Below are 14,778 nucleotides of genomic sequence, written 5' to 3' on the forward strand. Positions count from 1 at the left end.
AAGAATACTTCTAGATGTTTATATTTTTTCCTTAGTCCTTTGTAATCATCTCATCTATAATTAATTCCACAGAATTTTAAAATGGGTTATTTCACCAAGACATTCATAAACAAAAATTCTTATTCTTAGTGGAATTGTATCTTATTGGTTTACTCATTTAATTAAATTATGTAAGTTACATTGGAATGAATGAATTTGGAAGCAACACAGCTAGCTCCTGGTAAGCTGCTCCTACAACTAGTAAGGACAGGAGGGTCCCAGTCTGCTGTGGAGTGGACAACTGACCACAGGTACAGTGGGGGCTGGTCAGCAAGAGTAATATAAAGGAGCCAGTTAAAAGAGCTTCTAGAAAATTTGCCAGTCATTGTGCTAGGCACTGGGGCACTAAAATAATAAGCCTTCTGAAGACACTCCAACTTGTAAGCTTTCTCTCTTTACAACAAAGATCCACACTTTAGATCCAATCTCTATATTCATTATTTTTCCCTGGGACATCTCCAGGGAGGTGAAAAGACCATTTCATATTTATCTTTTGCATCCAATACTCAATGCTTTGTAAAGGTTCTGGCACAGTTTGTGGTCAGTGAATTATTTTTAAGTTAACGAACTATTTTCTAACTTATCAGTATTGAGACGTCCCTAGATTAGCAGCACAGTATAGTGACTGAGAAGCCTAGGCTGTGTGGCTTTAATCAGTAGCTCTTCCCTTGCTACCTTGTGGGTTAACCTCTCTGGACCTCAGTTTTATCATCTGAAAAAGGGGGCTGATGATAGAAGTGCAGCGTAGTAATTGAGTCAGTACTGGCAAACAGCTTAGAAGAGTGCCTAGTACAGAGTAAGTACACGTTAATATTATTATTATACTGTCTTGTAAAAAAGTATTTGTTCATTGGTAACTTAAAATTTTAAATATAACTTCAGAGCAATTTTCTTATTTGCATAACCATCCATTTATAAATCATATTCTTTTGTATGCCTCCTGGGACTAGTATGACACTGATATGCATTTTTATTGCTTTTTCATCTAAGAAATACAGAAATTCGTTAATAGGAAATCTGGTTGTAGGAAAGATAAATAGAAGAGAAAATTTTTGTAGTTGGATATTTGTGTTTTTTCTAACCAAAATCTGTATACCTCTAGTGTTTACATAATTGAGATTTTTAATAAATATCATGTTGATTTATCTTTGGGTACTGTTTCCTTAAGACCCTTGGACATTTGTATTAAAAAAAAAAAGTTCAATCTCAAGTGCCTCTTACTATGCTTTTAATAACCCCTACAGGTTAATAAGTTTTTCGCATTAGCTAGAACTTAAAACCTTTTTTTCCCCTTTTTAAAAAATAATATCATCCCTGATTGAAATTTCATCTATCACTCATCTTTTAGAGGTAGGGAAAGTTTGTCAACAAAAGTGAGACATAGTAATGTAGATTGTAACCAAGTTTGCTCTTGACTGCTCCCTCCAGAAAGACCAATAATAACATGAAAATATTGGCATGTAAAAAGGATGAGCTTCCTACCTAGTTGGCAGGAATTTTCTTTTTCTGTCTAAGCATAAAGCCACAATTTCCTTTTATAAGGATTATGCTTATATTCTTTAAATTTGTTTATATAGTTGGACTTTTATAATTGATTTTATAACAACTAAATATTAAAATATTTGGCATTTTACTCAGGAATAGTGGCATTTTAGTCAGGAATAATTTGTGTATTAGAGAGTTGTAACTGCCGATCATAGGAGATATTGTAAATATTTAGAAAAAGGAGAAAGTAGAAAGTAGGAAACCTAATGCTGGAAAGGACTTTTTCCCATACATAAAATAATATAATTGTGAAAGAAATTACTTTTACGAATGCAGACAAATGGTACAAAAGAATTTTAAAATGTTAAATATTATCATTTTCAAACCAGAAATACGATATCGTCATAACCAAACCTATTTACTCATATCTGAGATTTAAAATATGATATCATTGCACACAATACTGGAGACATATAGAGGAATTTCTTTTCAAACAGCTTTGCTGAAATTTGCCTTTGGTGATTTGAACAGCTTGGTCTCTATAAGAAGACTGACTTGATAGCACATTAAAAAGATATTGGCATCATGGTAAGTTAAAAAGATGACATCCCGTCTTCAGGATCTCAAGAGTATTTAGTGTCTGAGTGAGAAAATCTAAAGATTTATCTAAAATTCCAAAGTAAGTCTTGTTTTGTGATCAGATTTGTAATGTAAAAGAACCATTGCGTTCCAACATTGAGAATCCTGAGGTCTAATCAGAGTGCTATATGACAAGATGTCAGATATTTGGGTCAAAATCCTTGACCACCGTTGAGTTCTCACTTCTGAGACTGGACTTGCTATTTATTTTTTTCTGAGTTGCATTGTTCTTGATTTATGAAATGAAATAAGTCATTATCGTATACATTTCATGTGAGGATCAGAAGATTTTTCTCTGTAATTGCAGTACAATGGATAAAGTGCTATAAGAGAAATAGGACATAGAGTTAAACATGACTTGTGTTTCTTGTAGTTGGAATCAGCTTTTTGTCTGATGTATTCTACAGTTTAAAATGCCATTTTAGGTACTGAAGCACCGAATAGACATTTTTTCCAAAGAAGACATAGAAATAGCCAGCAGGTACATGAAAAGATGCACAACATCACTAGTCATCAGGGAAGTGCAAATCAAAACCACAATGACATATCACCTCACACCTATTAGGACTGCTATCATCAAAAAGACCAGAGATGATAAATGTTGGTGAGAATGTGGGGAAAAGGAACCCTTGTGCATTGCTGGTGTAATGTAATTTCATGCAGCCAGTGTGGAAGACAGTATGGAGATCCATCAAAAAGTTAAAAATAGAACTACTGTATGACCCAGAAATCCCACTTCTAGGTATATATCCAAAGGAAACGAAAACAGGATGGCAAAGGATGTCTGCAGTCCCATCACTCCTATGTTCATGGCAGCATTATTCACAGTAGGCAAGATATGGAAGCAGCCCAAGTCTCCGTCAATGGATAAATGGATAAAGAAATTGTGGTATATATACACTGGCGTATTATTTAGCCATGAGAAAGAAGGAAATCCTGCCATTTGTGACAACATGGATGGACCTTGAAGGCATTATGCTAAGTGAAATAAGTCATACAAAGACAAATACTTTGTATCACTTACATGTGAGATCTAAAAAGGCTGAACTCAAAGAAACAGAGACTAGAAAAACAGAAAACAAATTGGCAAAATTAGCGTTAGGGATTGATAATCACCTTTTCATAATATCCAGTCATTCATCCATTTAAAATTACTTATTGATCACATACCAGGATATTTGAACCCCCAATGTGTAATATCCAAAAAATGAAGGGAGATTCTTTGCTGTGTGACCTTTACAAGTACAATAAAACCTCTTATACCCATATAATTTAGATTTAACTCTAAGCAAAGCTTTACCTTTTTCTTGAAGTCGTGTGTTGTAATAAGGTAATTGTCACTTAAAACTTCAAAATTTCTTGTCTGTGGGTAAAAAATGTCAACATATATTGGCAACTATCAAATATTATGATTCTATTCAGTTTTTGTTTTATTTTTGTTTTTTGGGTTTTTCTTGTTTGTTTATTTTGAGGAAGATCAGCCCTGAGGTAACATCTGCTGCCAATCATCCTCTTTTTGCTGAGGAAGACTGCCTCTGAGCTCACATCCATGCCCATCTTCCTCTAGTTTATATGTGGGACGCCTACCACAGAATGGATTGCCAAGAGGTGCCATGTCCGCACCCGAGATCCGAACCAGCGAACCCTGGGCCGCCGAAGCAGAACATTTGCACTTAACCACTGTGCCACTGGGCCGGCCCCCTATTTTTGTTTTTTTTAAGCCCAGTAGAGATATTTATTTAAGAAATTTCAGAGTCAGTGCTAGCAAATACAGTGGAATTGGAGTAATTGAAATTCTGTGTTCCATTGTTAAGATTAAAACACTGACAATTTCCCTCCTGCAATGAGTTAAACAGATTGGCCAGGGAGTGCAGATATTTATTTACAGTGTGAGATTCTGTCCTTGACTGCTCATTGATAGCAATTCTGGAAAACAAACAAACAAAAGTCTGGTTGAGCTCCAGTATCTTGAGAAATTGTGAAGTGGCAGATACATATCTGGAATCAATATGAAGGACAAATTGCTGCAATTTGAGTGGACACTTTCAAGTACAATGAAGTGAGAACATGTTGCAGGCCACTGTGTGGCCAGCATTTGGGGACTTTCTGTTTAATAGATTGTGACAGTCAGAGTTGGTAGTTCACAATAGTTAAATTGTTGTGGACTGGCTGTAGACCATGATTTCTTTTGTACCACATTTTATCATGTCATTCTATGATTAAGTAGAAGGCTATAAAATGGAAGACTGCATATTTACTTAAAATATTATTGGGGAGAATATTTGGGAAGACAGCTTATTTTTCACTTATGAGCTTAGATGCTGTTGTTCAGCGTCTTGCACAGACACGATGTAGGAGATGGGTGGTAAGTCTTTAGAAGCTGGGTGAAAGGGAACCCCAGCACCTGAGACATTTGGCAGTGACACTGTGTTCTGGGAAGTCACAGTGTGTGATGAGCACTGTATTAGGAGCTGTGTTAAGCATACTTCCTTGAAGTTTCAGGCAAAAGAATAGTCAATCTATTGCTGAGCCTCTTTACTATAGAAGGTATTAGAACTTCCCCTCGTATTCAGGGAGAGTGCAAATTTAAGGTATTGTGCTTATTTCAATTCCTCTTCAACATACTGTTATCATGATGGATCTGTAATTGCAGAATCTCAGGCTTTGTTTCTCTGGCATAAGGAGAAATGTCCCTACAGCTTAGTAATCCCATAAAGTCAGCTGTTGACACATGTCTGTGGTATCTGGGGGAGTTAGGATGCTATTGATTCCAGAAGGGAGTCATTATATGTTTTTTTAGTGAAGATGAGCTCTGTAATTTTATTTTGTTTTTATCATAATCATTAATTTCATCCATATATATTTCTACTGTAAAAGCAGATGAGAGTGTGATTAGTAGAAAAATATATGGGCTGGCTACTTTAACCTTATATACTGCCTAAACTCATTAATTTAAATATTTCTATTTTTTAAACCTGGGAAGATTTATAGTTTATTAGTGTACCAATCACTGTTGTGAGTGTAAAATTCCTTGAGAATTTTAAATAGGGCTGATGATGAATTATAAATATGCTTTCGTTGTAACTTATTTGATAAGCATTTAATGATGTCAGCTCGTTACTAGGCACTATTCTAGGCACTGAGGTTATAAATATGAATAAGACAGTTTCTGTACTGAAAGAATTCATGAACTAATTAGGAGACAGGTAATGTAAAATATATGGTGTTTCCATAAATTTGAGATGTTGGGTAATATATCATTGACTTTATAACACTTTGCAAGTGAAAGAAAACATAGTTCCAAGCGAAAGAAAATTCATTGCAAATGGCTTAAAGGAAAAGGAGACCAATAGCTACATTAAGAAGCATCCCGATTTCAAAACAGTAAAAAATTCTAAAAATCCCAGAAGAGGTATCATTATAGCTCATTGTGATAAATGCATTGCTTGAGGAAGGTTCAAGTTACAAAGGTAACAGTAGGAAGTGATTTATATTGTCGAATGTTCAGAAAGGCTGCAGAGAAGAAGAAATGCATGTGTGGGACAATGAAAGAGGAAAAGAGTTTTGACAGCCAAACCCAGCCTTGGAGATGATGAAAGCATGCAGGGAGAGATATCTATGTGTGCAAAATTTGATTCAATAAGATGTATTTGGAGCTACAGGAATCTTTTTGTATCTATAGTGTAAGGTGTGAGAGGAGAAGCAACAGGACTTGAGAATGGAGATGTGAGCGTGGACCAGGGCAAGAGCAGCCTCATGCATCATGCAGAGCAGATGGTACTTCATCCTCTATGTCAGTGGTTTCCAGACTGTTTTGCAACCTTCACTTTAGTGGGTAACCACTAGCATTGTTTTATGAAATTGAATAAAATAGAATAAAAATATAGTACATCACGCGTTAAGGCTTTGTATTTCATGAAATTTTGTTTCAGTTAAAATATGTGAGTCATGATGTAAAATGCATTTCCTGTCTCAAAAAGTTTTTGGAAACCTCGTTCTAGGTACTGAAATCCACTGAAGTAGATTTAGAAAAAATGTGTGTCATAATCAGTTTGATGGCAAGAAAGTTGACTTTCCCAATAAGTAGTGCAGATTCTTGATTGGAGGAGGCACTGTTGCAGCCAAGAGAGGCAGATTGGGAAGTCGTTGTGACTGTCTAGGCAAGAGATGAGAGGTTATATGGAATTTGGTGCATTTATGGGGTTCTCAGGGAGGCATTTGTAATACATAGGAGCAAATTTGGATATCAGATGTGAGGTCCCAGCTGGAGGTAAACGTCTGGGTCATTATTTACACATTCAGTCTCAAGTGTGCATGACTTTGCCAAAGAGAGGGATGGACAGTGTTCAGTGAGAGGAAATGGAAGGTGTGGAACCCTTGGAAATTTGTGTGAGGTAATGCTTTCAACCTTAGTGTGCTGACCCACTTGGATTCCACAAACGGTTGTAGAAAATGTCTCAAGTCATGTGTTAATAATATAATAAATGTTCCAAGTCATTTATTTTCTAAAATGAGCAAGTTTAAGTTCAAGATCATCAGCAAAGTCAAGGTCATCACCAAAATTCTTGTAGTCCTCTTCAACGATCTCCCACCAACACAGTAGCTCCGCCTAGTTTCCCTCCCTTTTGATGCTTCCAGGCTCACCCCAATGCTGCCTGAGTCTCAGCCCAGTTGTTCACCTTTCCTGCTCCTCTCACTTTATAGGTTTATTCTGATGTTTTCCTCTCTGCCAGCTTTTCCAGTGTCAACCAATCAATCCTCTGTCTTCTTTCAGCTTTTCTCATCACTCATTAGATCTTGAGGGGACCCTGACTGCTGTTGAAGAATCTGTCTGATCCAATTATCAGAATCTTACCGATCAGGAGACCCCCCACTCGGTGGCTGAAGTGCATGCCCCTTGTTTCACCTCTCTGTGGGCTCTGGTGTCTCAGGTTATCCATTTGTCTGGAGCAGGGCTCCGGAGGGGCACCTTCCCCTCCCCTAAATCTGTTCCACCCACAATGTCGACATCTTGGCTCATGGCCACTCGCTCATTCCAGAACCTGGAATCATCTGGATTCCTCTCTCTTTGTCCCACATACCACATGCAATCTATCAGCAATTTGACTGTTCTTCCTTCAGTTTATCTTTATAATCTGACTGCTTCTCACAATCTCTACTTCCCAGGATTAAAGCTGGTGATGAAAGATTAGATCAAGGAGTTGACTATTAGATATAGATCAAGGCCATCAATAAAACTTTCTGCAATGATGGAAATCTTCTACGTCTTCACCCACCAGTATAGTAGCCACTAGCCACATGTGGCTATTGAGCACTTGAAATGTGAATAATGCAACTAATGAAATGGCTTTTTAATGTTATTAAAATTTTCATAGCCAAGTCTTGGTAGGGGCTACCAAACTGGACAGTGCAAGTCTTGCTAATGAACTATTTATTGAGTCCCACAGCAAGCAAGGAATTTGGAGATACTGGAATTTGAAGCAGATGGGACCTGCTAATCTGGAAGGAAAAAGAAATAGGTCTCTGTGACAACAGAGGGTGAGGATCCTAGGATAACAGAATGAGAGGAAAGTTGAAAGGATAAGAGGTCATGGGCTACAGGTTGAGGGTGGGCAGCTCAAGAGGAGCAAAGACCATGTTATGGCCAAAGGAAGTTGTTGCTGAATCAGAAAGGAGATCAAGTAGTGGTGGCACAAGAATGCTGGTGGGTCACTGAATTGGATGATTGTATGACACGAGTCCATCTGTTATTTTTTTGAAGATGGCCGTTATCTTGATATCAAAGTCATCAGTTCTTGGGCACAAGTGGCTAAAGAAGGAACAAGTTTGAATATTGAAATATAAAGTAAGAATTTTATTTTCTTTCTGTGTGATGGAGGTCAATAAAATGTAACATTGAATGTGGCCCTTCAATTGAGAGCAAGGGAGTTTGGCCTTCCAAAGTGCAAATGAGATTTTAACACTTCACCAAGTATAATGTAAATTTATAGTGACTCATGCTTGGGAAATAAAAGTTTAGAATATTCATATGAACTTCATAAAATCTTATCACATATGGTTGTCAGGTTTCAAATTGAAAAGGAGTCTCTGTATATGGGGGTGACACTTGCTATTATTGTCATTCCAGCCAATTTTTCGGAATTTCTTACTGCATGATCTATGAAAGCGGTAGTACCATGGGTGTTCTTAAGATAGTGCTTTGTTCTCCAGTCTTGTTTCCCACAAATGGAGCGCATCCTTTTGTAAGCTTTGGTTTATCCCAGTGTACTGGTCTGAAGTAGCACATGCTTTTTCCTGACACCTGTAGTTCATCTCGGATGAAGGTGTTGACAGAGAGCTGTACTAAATAGTACTACCCTGCGAGCATCGGTTCCCAGGCCTCCCATGCCCACCCCCTGGGGGAATTAAACAAACGAAAGCTGAGAACAATCTAATTCTGCTTGTCTTAGGCTGCTTGGGCTGCCATAACAAGATGTCACAGACTATGTGCTTAAACAACAGATATTTATTTCCTCACAGTTCTGGAGACCAGAAGTCCAAGATCTGGAGGCCAGACATCCAAGATCAAGGTGCTGGCAGTGTAGGTTCCTGGTAAGGACCCTCTTCTTGGCAGCCACCTTCTCTGTGTTGTCACATGGTGGAGAAAAGAAGCTCTGGTGTCTCTTCCTTTTCTTAGAAGGACACCAGTCCTATCAGATTAGGATCCCAACCATATGACCTCATTTAATTTTAATTAACTCCCTAAAGGCCCTGGCTCCAAATATAGTCACATTAGGAGTTAGGACTTCAACATATGGATTTGAGGACTGAGGACAGGGGTGGAGTTGGGAGAGGGTGACACAATTTAGCTCATAACACAGCTCTTGCGTATGAGGGTTTAGAGCAGCATGACTTGGGCCCAGGAACAGCCGCTTTTATTGTTTTGTATTTTCTAGACATAGAACTTGTTAGTAGTAAGTTCTGCTAGAGAATGAACCCAGCTAAAATTTGACATTATTCTCCCTTCCTTGTTGTCTCTTTTTCTCATGTCACAGATGGGTCTGTCTAAAATGCAGTTTGGGTATTTTTAAATTATCAGTCGACTATATATGGAAAAACTTCTTACACAGTAATTGTATAAATGGTATAAAGAGGTGTTGGATGTTGGATGAAGAAATCTGTTGGAGAATGTCCACTGTACTAATCATCAAATAAAAACAAAATCCAGGAGATGCATTTTTCTGTATCAAGTTGGTAAAAGCAAGAGAGGATTAAAAAAAGGCCAGTGTCATTAATGTTGTGGGGAAGGAACATGCTCCTGACACTGCTGGTGGGCAGATATGTTGGACCAGCCTGGCAGCAGGATAGTTTGGTTTTGGCTCTCAAAAGTCTAAAACAAGCACAAGTTCCTCATTCCATCAGTAACATTTCTAGAAACTTAGCTTTTGAAAGTGTCATAAATGTAAAAATGGGGTAAAAATGAACAAAAGATAGGTAAATTAAAAATTATTGAATACTACAATCAACTGTCACATACAATTATTGACTACTAAGTATTCATTACATCATTAAATTATACAATAATTTTTGGTGACATAAGAAATTGTTCGTGATATGTTGCTGAGCCAAAGATTTTTAAAAAGTCAAAAATGTTACATTAATATTCCATTATCTAAAAGTCATTATGCAGAATGAGTTAAATTAGGAAAAAAAATATTTCAGAAAAACCTATAGCAAAATACTAGTCAAAGTAAATATACTTATTTGGGATGACAGAATTAGTGATGATTGCTCTTCCTTTGTTTTTTTCTTTTTGTCTCCCTGCCTTTTCCAGATTTCCCAGGTTTAGCACAGATTAACTACTGATTTTTAGTGGATTAGCTCTAACTGAGGCTAAGGTGCTTAACCATCCATATGTCGTGATGACCAATGGTTAAATTAAATCTGGATGTTAAAATGTATAAGCCATGGAAATTATTCCAAGTCATTTTCGTTCAGGCATCAAGGTTGCCATGGGTAGCAGTAGCTCTGTATGGTGGGATAAGCCTTGAAGATTTCACTTCTTTTCCTAGTATTGCTGCAAGAAGAAAGTGGTAGATAAACAGACATAAGTATTCCTTATACTGCGTGGGTCAAAGTTGTCAAGTGCCTAAGGATATAACTTGATTCATTGCCTATTAAATCCCATATTTTATTATGACAGGTTACTGTCATACTTTTAAGAGCTACACTTTATAAAAATTTGTGTGTAGACTAGCCTTTAGGAGGCAGTATAGGTTGTGGAAAATAGGCTGACACATCAAAGGACACTAAAATAGGAATAAAAAGAGAGAAAATCTGAGTTCTAGGCTCACTTATGTTACTTATGCTATGTTAGACAATTTCTTCATCAAAAAATATGTTGATAATAATACTGACCCAGAGCCTGAATTTGCACAGGCCCGATAAAATGTAGAAAACCCAGAAGTTAAAATAATAACTTTAAATGTGTAAGATTCCTCCTTTCTCAGCTTTAGGCTGTCCTTATAGAGAGTTCCTTTTGGAAGCTGCTGACAGTGATAGAGGTGGAGATGCAAGATCAAGAGTGGAACTCCACTGACAGGGGTGACTTTGCACACAAGAGCTGCCATTTTCTTTTCTTATTTTCTGCCCCTTCCACCTTCCCCCATCTCTCAAACCTCTCCTAAATAGAAGGGCATGATTTCAGCCTGTTTTTCTGGGCATAACATTTGCTGATCTGTTTATCTACAGCTTTATAATTATAAGGCTTGATCAAATAAGAAAACCACATATGAAAGCAAGTTGAATACAGAAATGTACTTTATTATTGTCTTCCCCATCCCACCACTGTAATTACTTAAATCTCTTTCTTTCATCCTGTTGAGATCCATCACCTAAAATACTTCCAACTTTTTAGCCATGGTTGCATTTTCCCAAATCATGTTTAATTTGATCCTTACTCTTTGCTCAAATTCTACTTTCAAATATTATTTCCCCAAACCCTCCCATATATTCTTGGTTTGTAACAGATTTATTTTTCTAATGCTATTCTATTCCCTATTCGTAATATTTTAAGGATCTTATTTCAAAAATTTAAAACAACTCAAAACTAAGTTGGAATGTCCTATCGGAAAATTAGATGGCCACTTTTTTAATCATATATTTTAAGGAAAATTCTGTAATGGCTCCCTTTTGGGTTTGTGTATCCCTAAATTATTAACTAAATGTAGGTAATGACATAGTGCAAGTGCTGCTATGAAAATTATGTCACTTAGTGTAAGACCCAGGATGCTCAGATACAATATAATAGGAAATACCTTTTAACATTCACACAGCACCAGATCCTGGAGGGACATGGAATATGATAGCTTTAGGCAAGAAAATAACCTTTATTTACTCACAGCCTCCTTTTTGGTAGTGATTTTATAGGACCTTGGTAAAAATTGACCTCAGTTACTTATTATTTCCTCTGCTGATGAGCATTACTAGATAATATATGTAATAAATACTTCAGTCTTATTTGTTCAAGAAAGACAAATACAATGGAACAAAATAACTTCTGGGAATTCTGTTTTTAACCTGTACATGTGTGTCCCTTTATGAATTGGGCTGATATTATTTGAGTCTCTCCTTTCTTTCATAAATGAACTCAGACAAAATAAACTGTGGCAAATGAGCCTTGCCAGCTTTAAAGAGCTTTTGTTTGCTGTCGGTCACAGAGTAGGAACTCGGTAAATATTTGTGCAGTGGGCCAGTTATTTACTGTATTTCACAATACCAACTAAGCTTCTTATGTTAATTCAGAAATTTCCTTAATTATAAGTTATTGATCATTTATTTTGTGTGATTTCCATCTAAAGAGGAATATCCAAGAGGTTTTCTTTTGAGGTGAAAGTATACCAATGTGTAAGTAATAAATGTATCTAAAATATGTATAAAATGGTAGTTTGACTAGCTTCTTTTTAGACTCGATACTTGTCTCTTTACTCTTATAATTTTATTTGCCTTTTCCAACTCATCATTTCTTCCCCTACTTACCTCAGCGACAAACCACAAAGTTGTGAGTGTATTCTAGAATCTGGCTGGTGTCGATATAGGAGAAATGATTCTATTTACTTGCATTGTTTTCCTTTCTATACTTACGTCATCTTTTTTCTCTGTAGTTCATAATTTTCATTTTGCCCAAGTTTACTGCTTAAAGTTGCCTGATAGTTTTATCTCTTTATGGTGACAACGTCAATGGCATTGAGCGTGTCCTCTTGCATTGCAGGAGCTATGCCTGTCCCAGACCAGCCTTCGTCAGCCTCAGAGAAGACCAGCTCCCTGAGCCCTGGCTTGGCCACCTCCAATGGGGATGGCTCGGAAACAGAAACCACCTCTGCCATCCTCGCCTCAGTCAAAGAACAGGTAGAAATGTTCCACTTTTGTGACATGTATATGGGAGCATTTCAAAAAATGTTCTTTCTTGATGAACGATGATTCTAAAATGTTGGGAAAAAATCATGCTTTTCTAGCAGAATGTTGGTATTCATTATAAACTTAATTTAAAAATATTATTATAATTGCTTTTAACTCTATGTTTTTATTCATGATTGAGGCAACTTTCCTTGAAAAAATATTTCATAGGAAAAAGAAAAAGACTTTATAGTCAAATTTCCTGTAGGTGAAGTTTTGGCAGATTCAGTGATGGACTTGACATTTAATACTATTGAATGCATGAAGCCAAATAATTGGTCTTTAGAAAATATGAAATCTAATAAACTGTCAAAATAGATCCACTAGGCTAAAAAATTAGTATATGTGACAGCAGATGAATATCATATTGAGTCAAGGCAGTTGGTCTTCCCAGTGTTTCTGAGATGCATCTGGAAGAATGCATTTCAGAACTTTCCCTTTAAAACTAGTTAAAGTCTGAATGATTCCAACACTATTTTATCCTAAAAATGGGGGCCGGCCCGTGGCGCAGCATTTAAGTGCTCATGTTCCACTTTGGCGGCCCCAGGTTCGCCGGTTTGGTTCCCAGGTGTGGACATGGCACCACTTGCAAGCCATGCTGTGGTAGGCATCCCACGTATAAAGTAGAGGAAGATGGGCACGGATGTTACCTCAGGCCAGTCTTCCTCAGGAAAAAGAGGAGGATTGGCAGCATATGTTAGCTCAGGGCTGATCTTCCTCAGTAAATAAATAAATAAATATCATAAAAATGGATAAGTAAATAAAATCTGAAGTCTTAGACTTAAAAAATTGTTTCACAAAAGGCATGCTTCTTATAAATAAAAGGTGGTAAATAGTTGAAGAAAGCTGGAAATCAAGATTTTTTTAATTCACTTTTTCTTTTAGCCTTTGCTAGAATATTAATCTTTTTTTTTTTTAAGTGAAAGAGCATCCTGTGTTTGGGTTAAATGATGCAGGGGTGCTGAATTAGCAACAGTGTTGGGGTGAGAGTGACACTATTTATGTAACTCCAGGAACATCTCCACAGAGCTGTAGTCTGAATGGGCCAATGAAGGACAGTTACTCAGAAAGAAGGGCTCTATGGTTCCTAGAGGACACTGGTTTTGGTTAATGAGCGGGGGCTGATTTAGGTAAAGGTGGGAAACCACCAGGGTGGTCAGGCTGTCACCAGAGTAGCTGAGGGAAGATCCATTGACAGAAGAGATCAATGATGCTGTCAGTCAAAAGTGTGCCACCAGGTCAGGAAGTGTCCAGCTAAGGTCACAAAGGAAAGTGGAGTACATTGATTGGATAATCAAGTTTGTGGAAATGGTCAGTAAGCAGGAAATTGGGTGGAGGCATAGGCTGTATTGCTTTATTAGTTTGCTTCCAAAAGCCCACCCGTGAGTTTTCTGATTAGTTTTGAGGAGTGATGGAAAAGGAGAGCAAAGGTCCACGCCACTCCCCATACTCAAGGTACTGCCTTGTTATAGTTGGGTCATGTCATGGGTTCTTATTCTGGTGTGATTTGGAAGCCTTGCTAGCCACTAACTTTAGAGTAGTGACAAAATATAAAACACAAGGAATAAACTTGACAAGAAAGCTACAAGACCTGTCTGATAAAAACTATAACATTTTATCAAAGATAATAAAGCAATTCAGAATAAATGAAAAAGCATGCCATGGTCCTGTGTAGAAAAGCTTGATAGCATAACAATATTACTCTCTCCCAAAATATCATGTAAAATTTAGGCAGTTGTAATTAGGAACCTGCTGCTGATTATTTGCTTCTTTGGCAAACTGGATCAAACTCACATTTTTTTTTTAAGATTTTTTATTTTTTCGTTTTTCTCCCAAAGCACCCTGGTACATAGTTGTATATTCTTCGTTGTGGGTCCTTCTAGTTGTGGCTTGTGGGATGCTGCCTCAGCGTGGTTTGATGAGCAGTGCCATGTCCACACCCAGGATTTGAACCAATGAAACACTGTACCGCCTGCAGTGGAGCACGCGAACCCAACCACTCCGCCACAGGGCCAGCCCCTCAAACTCTCTTTAAAGATCATATGGAAGCATAAGGATATGAGAGTTGCAAGGAAAATTTTGATAGAAAGATTTTACCTTACCAAACATACTAATCACAGTAGTGTCCAACTTTCCCCAAATAGAACGAATAATCTCTTAAGAACATAACCGAGAGTTCCG

At 37.3% G+C, this 14,778-nt stretch overlaps 1 protein-coding gene across 7 annotated transcripts in view; it reads left to right on the plus strand.

Moving 5' to 3' along the window:
* CTNND2 (catenin delta 2) overlaps positions 1-14,778 on the plus strand; it is an 888,536-nt gene that overhangs the window by 142,998 nt on the left and 730,760 nt on the right. For 5 of the 7 annotated variants that reach the window (XM_023625841.2, XM_070246034.1, XM_023625845.2 and 2 more), the window contains one exon: positions 12,413-12,549. The exons of 1 other annotated variant lie outside the window; for it this stretch is intronic. In XM_023625841.2, the coding sequence (XP_023481609.1) occupies positions 12,413-12,549 (137 nt within the window). Of the gene's footprint in view, positions 1-7,924; positions 8,009-12,412; positions 12,550-14,778 lie in introns of all 7 variants that reach the window. One more of the 7 variants, XM_070246033.1, reaches the window with a different exon arrangement.

Source organism: Equus caballus, chromosome 21 (genome assembly GCF_041296265.1).
Source record: "Equus caballus isolate H_3958 breed thoroughbred chromosome 21, TB-T2T, whole genome shotgun sequence".
NCBI lineage: Eukaryota > Metazoa > Chordata > Mammalia > Perissodactyla > Equidae > Equus > Equus caballus.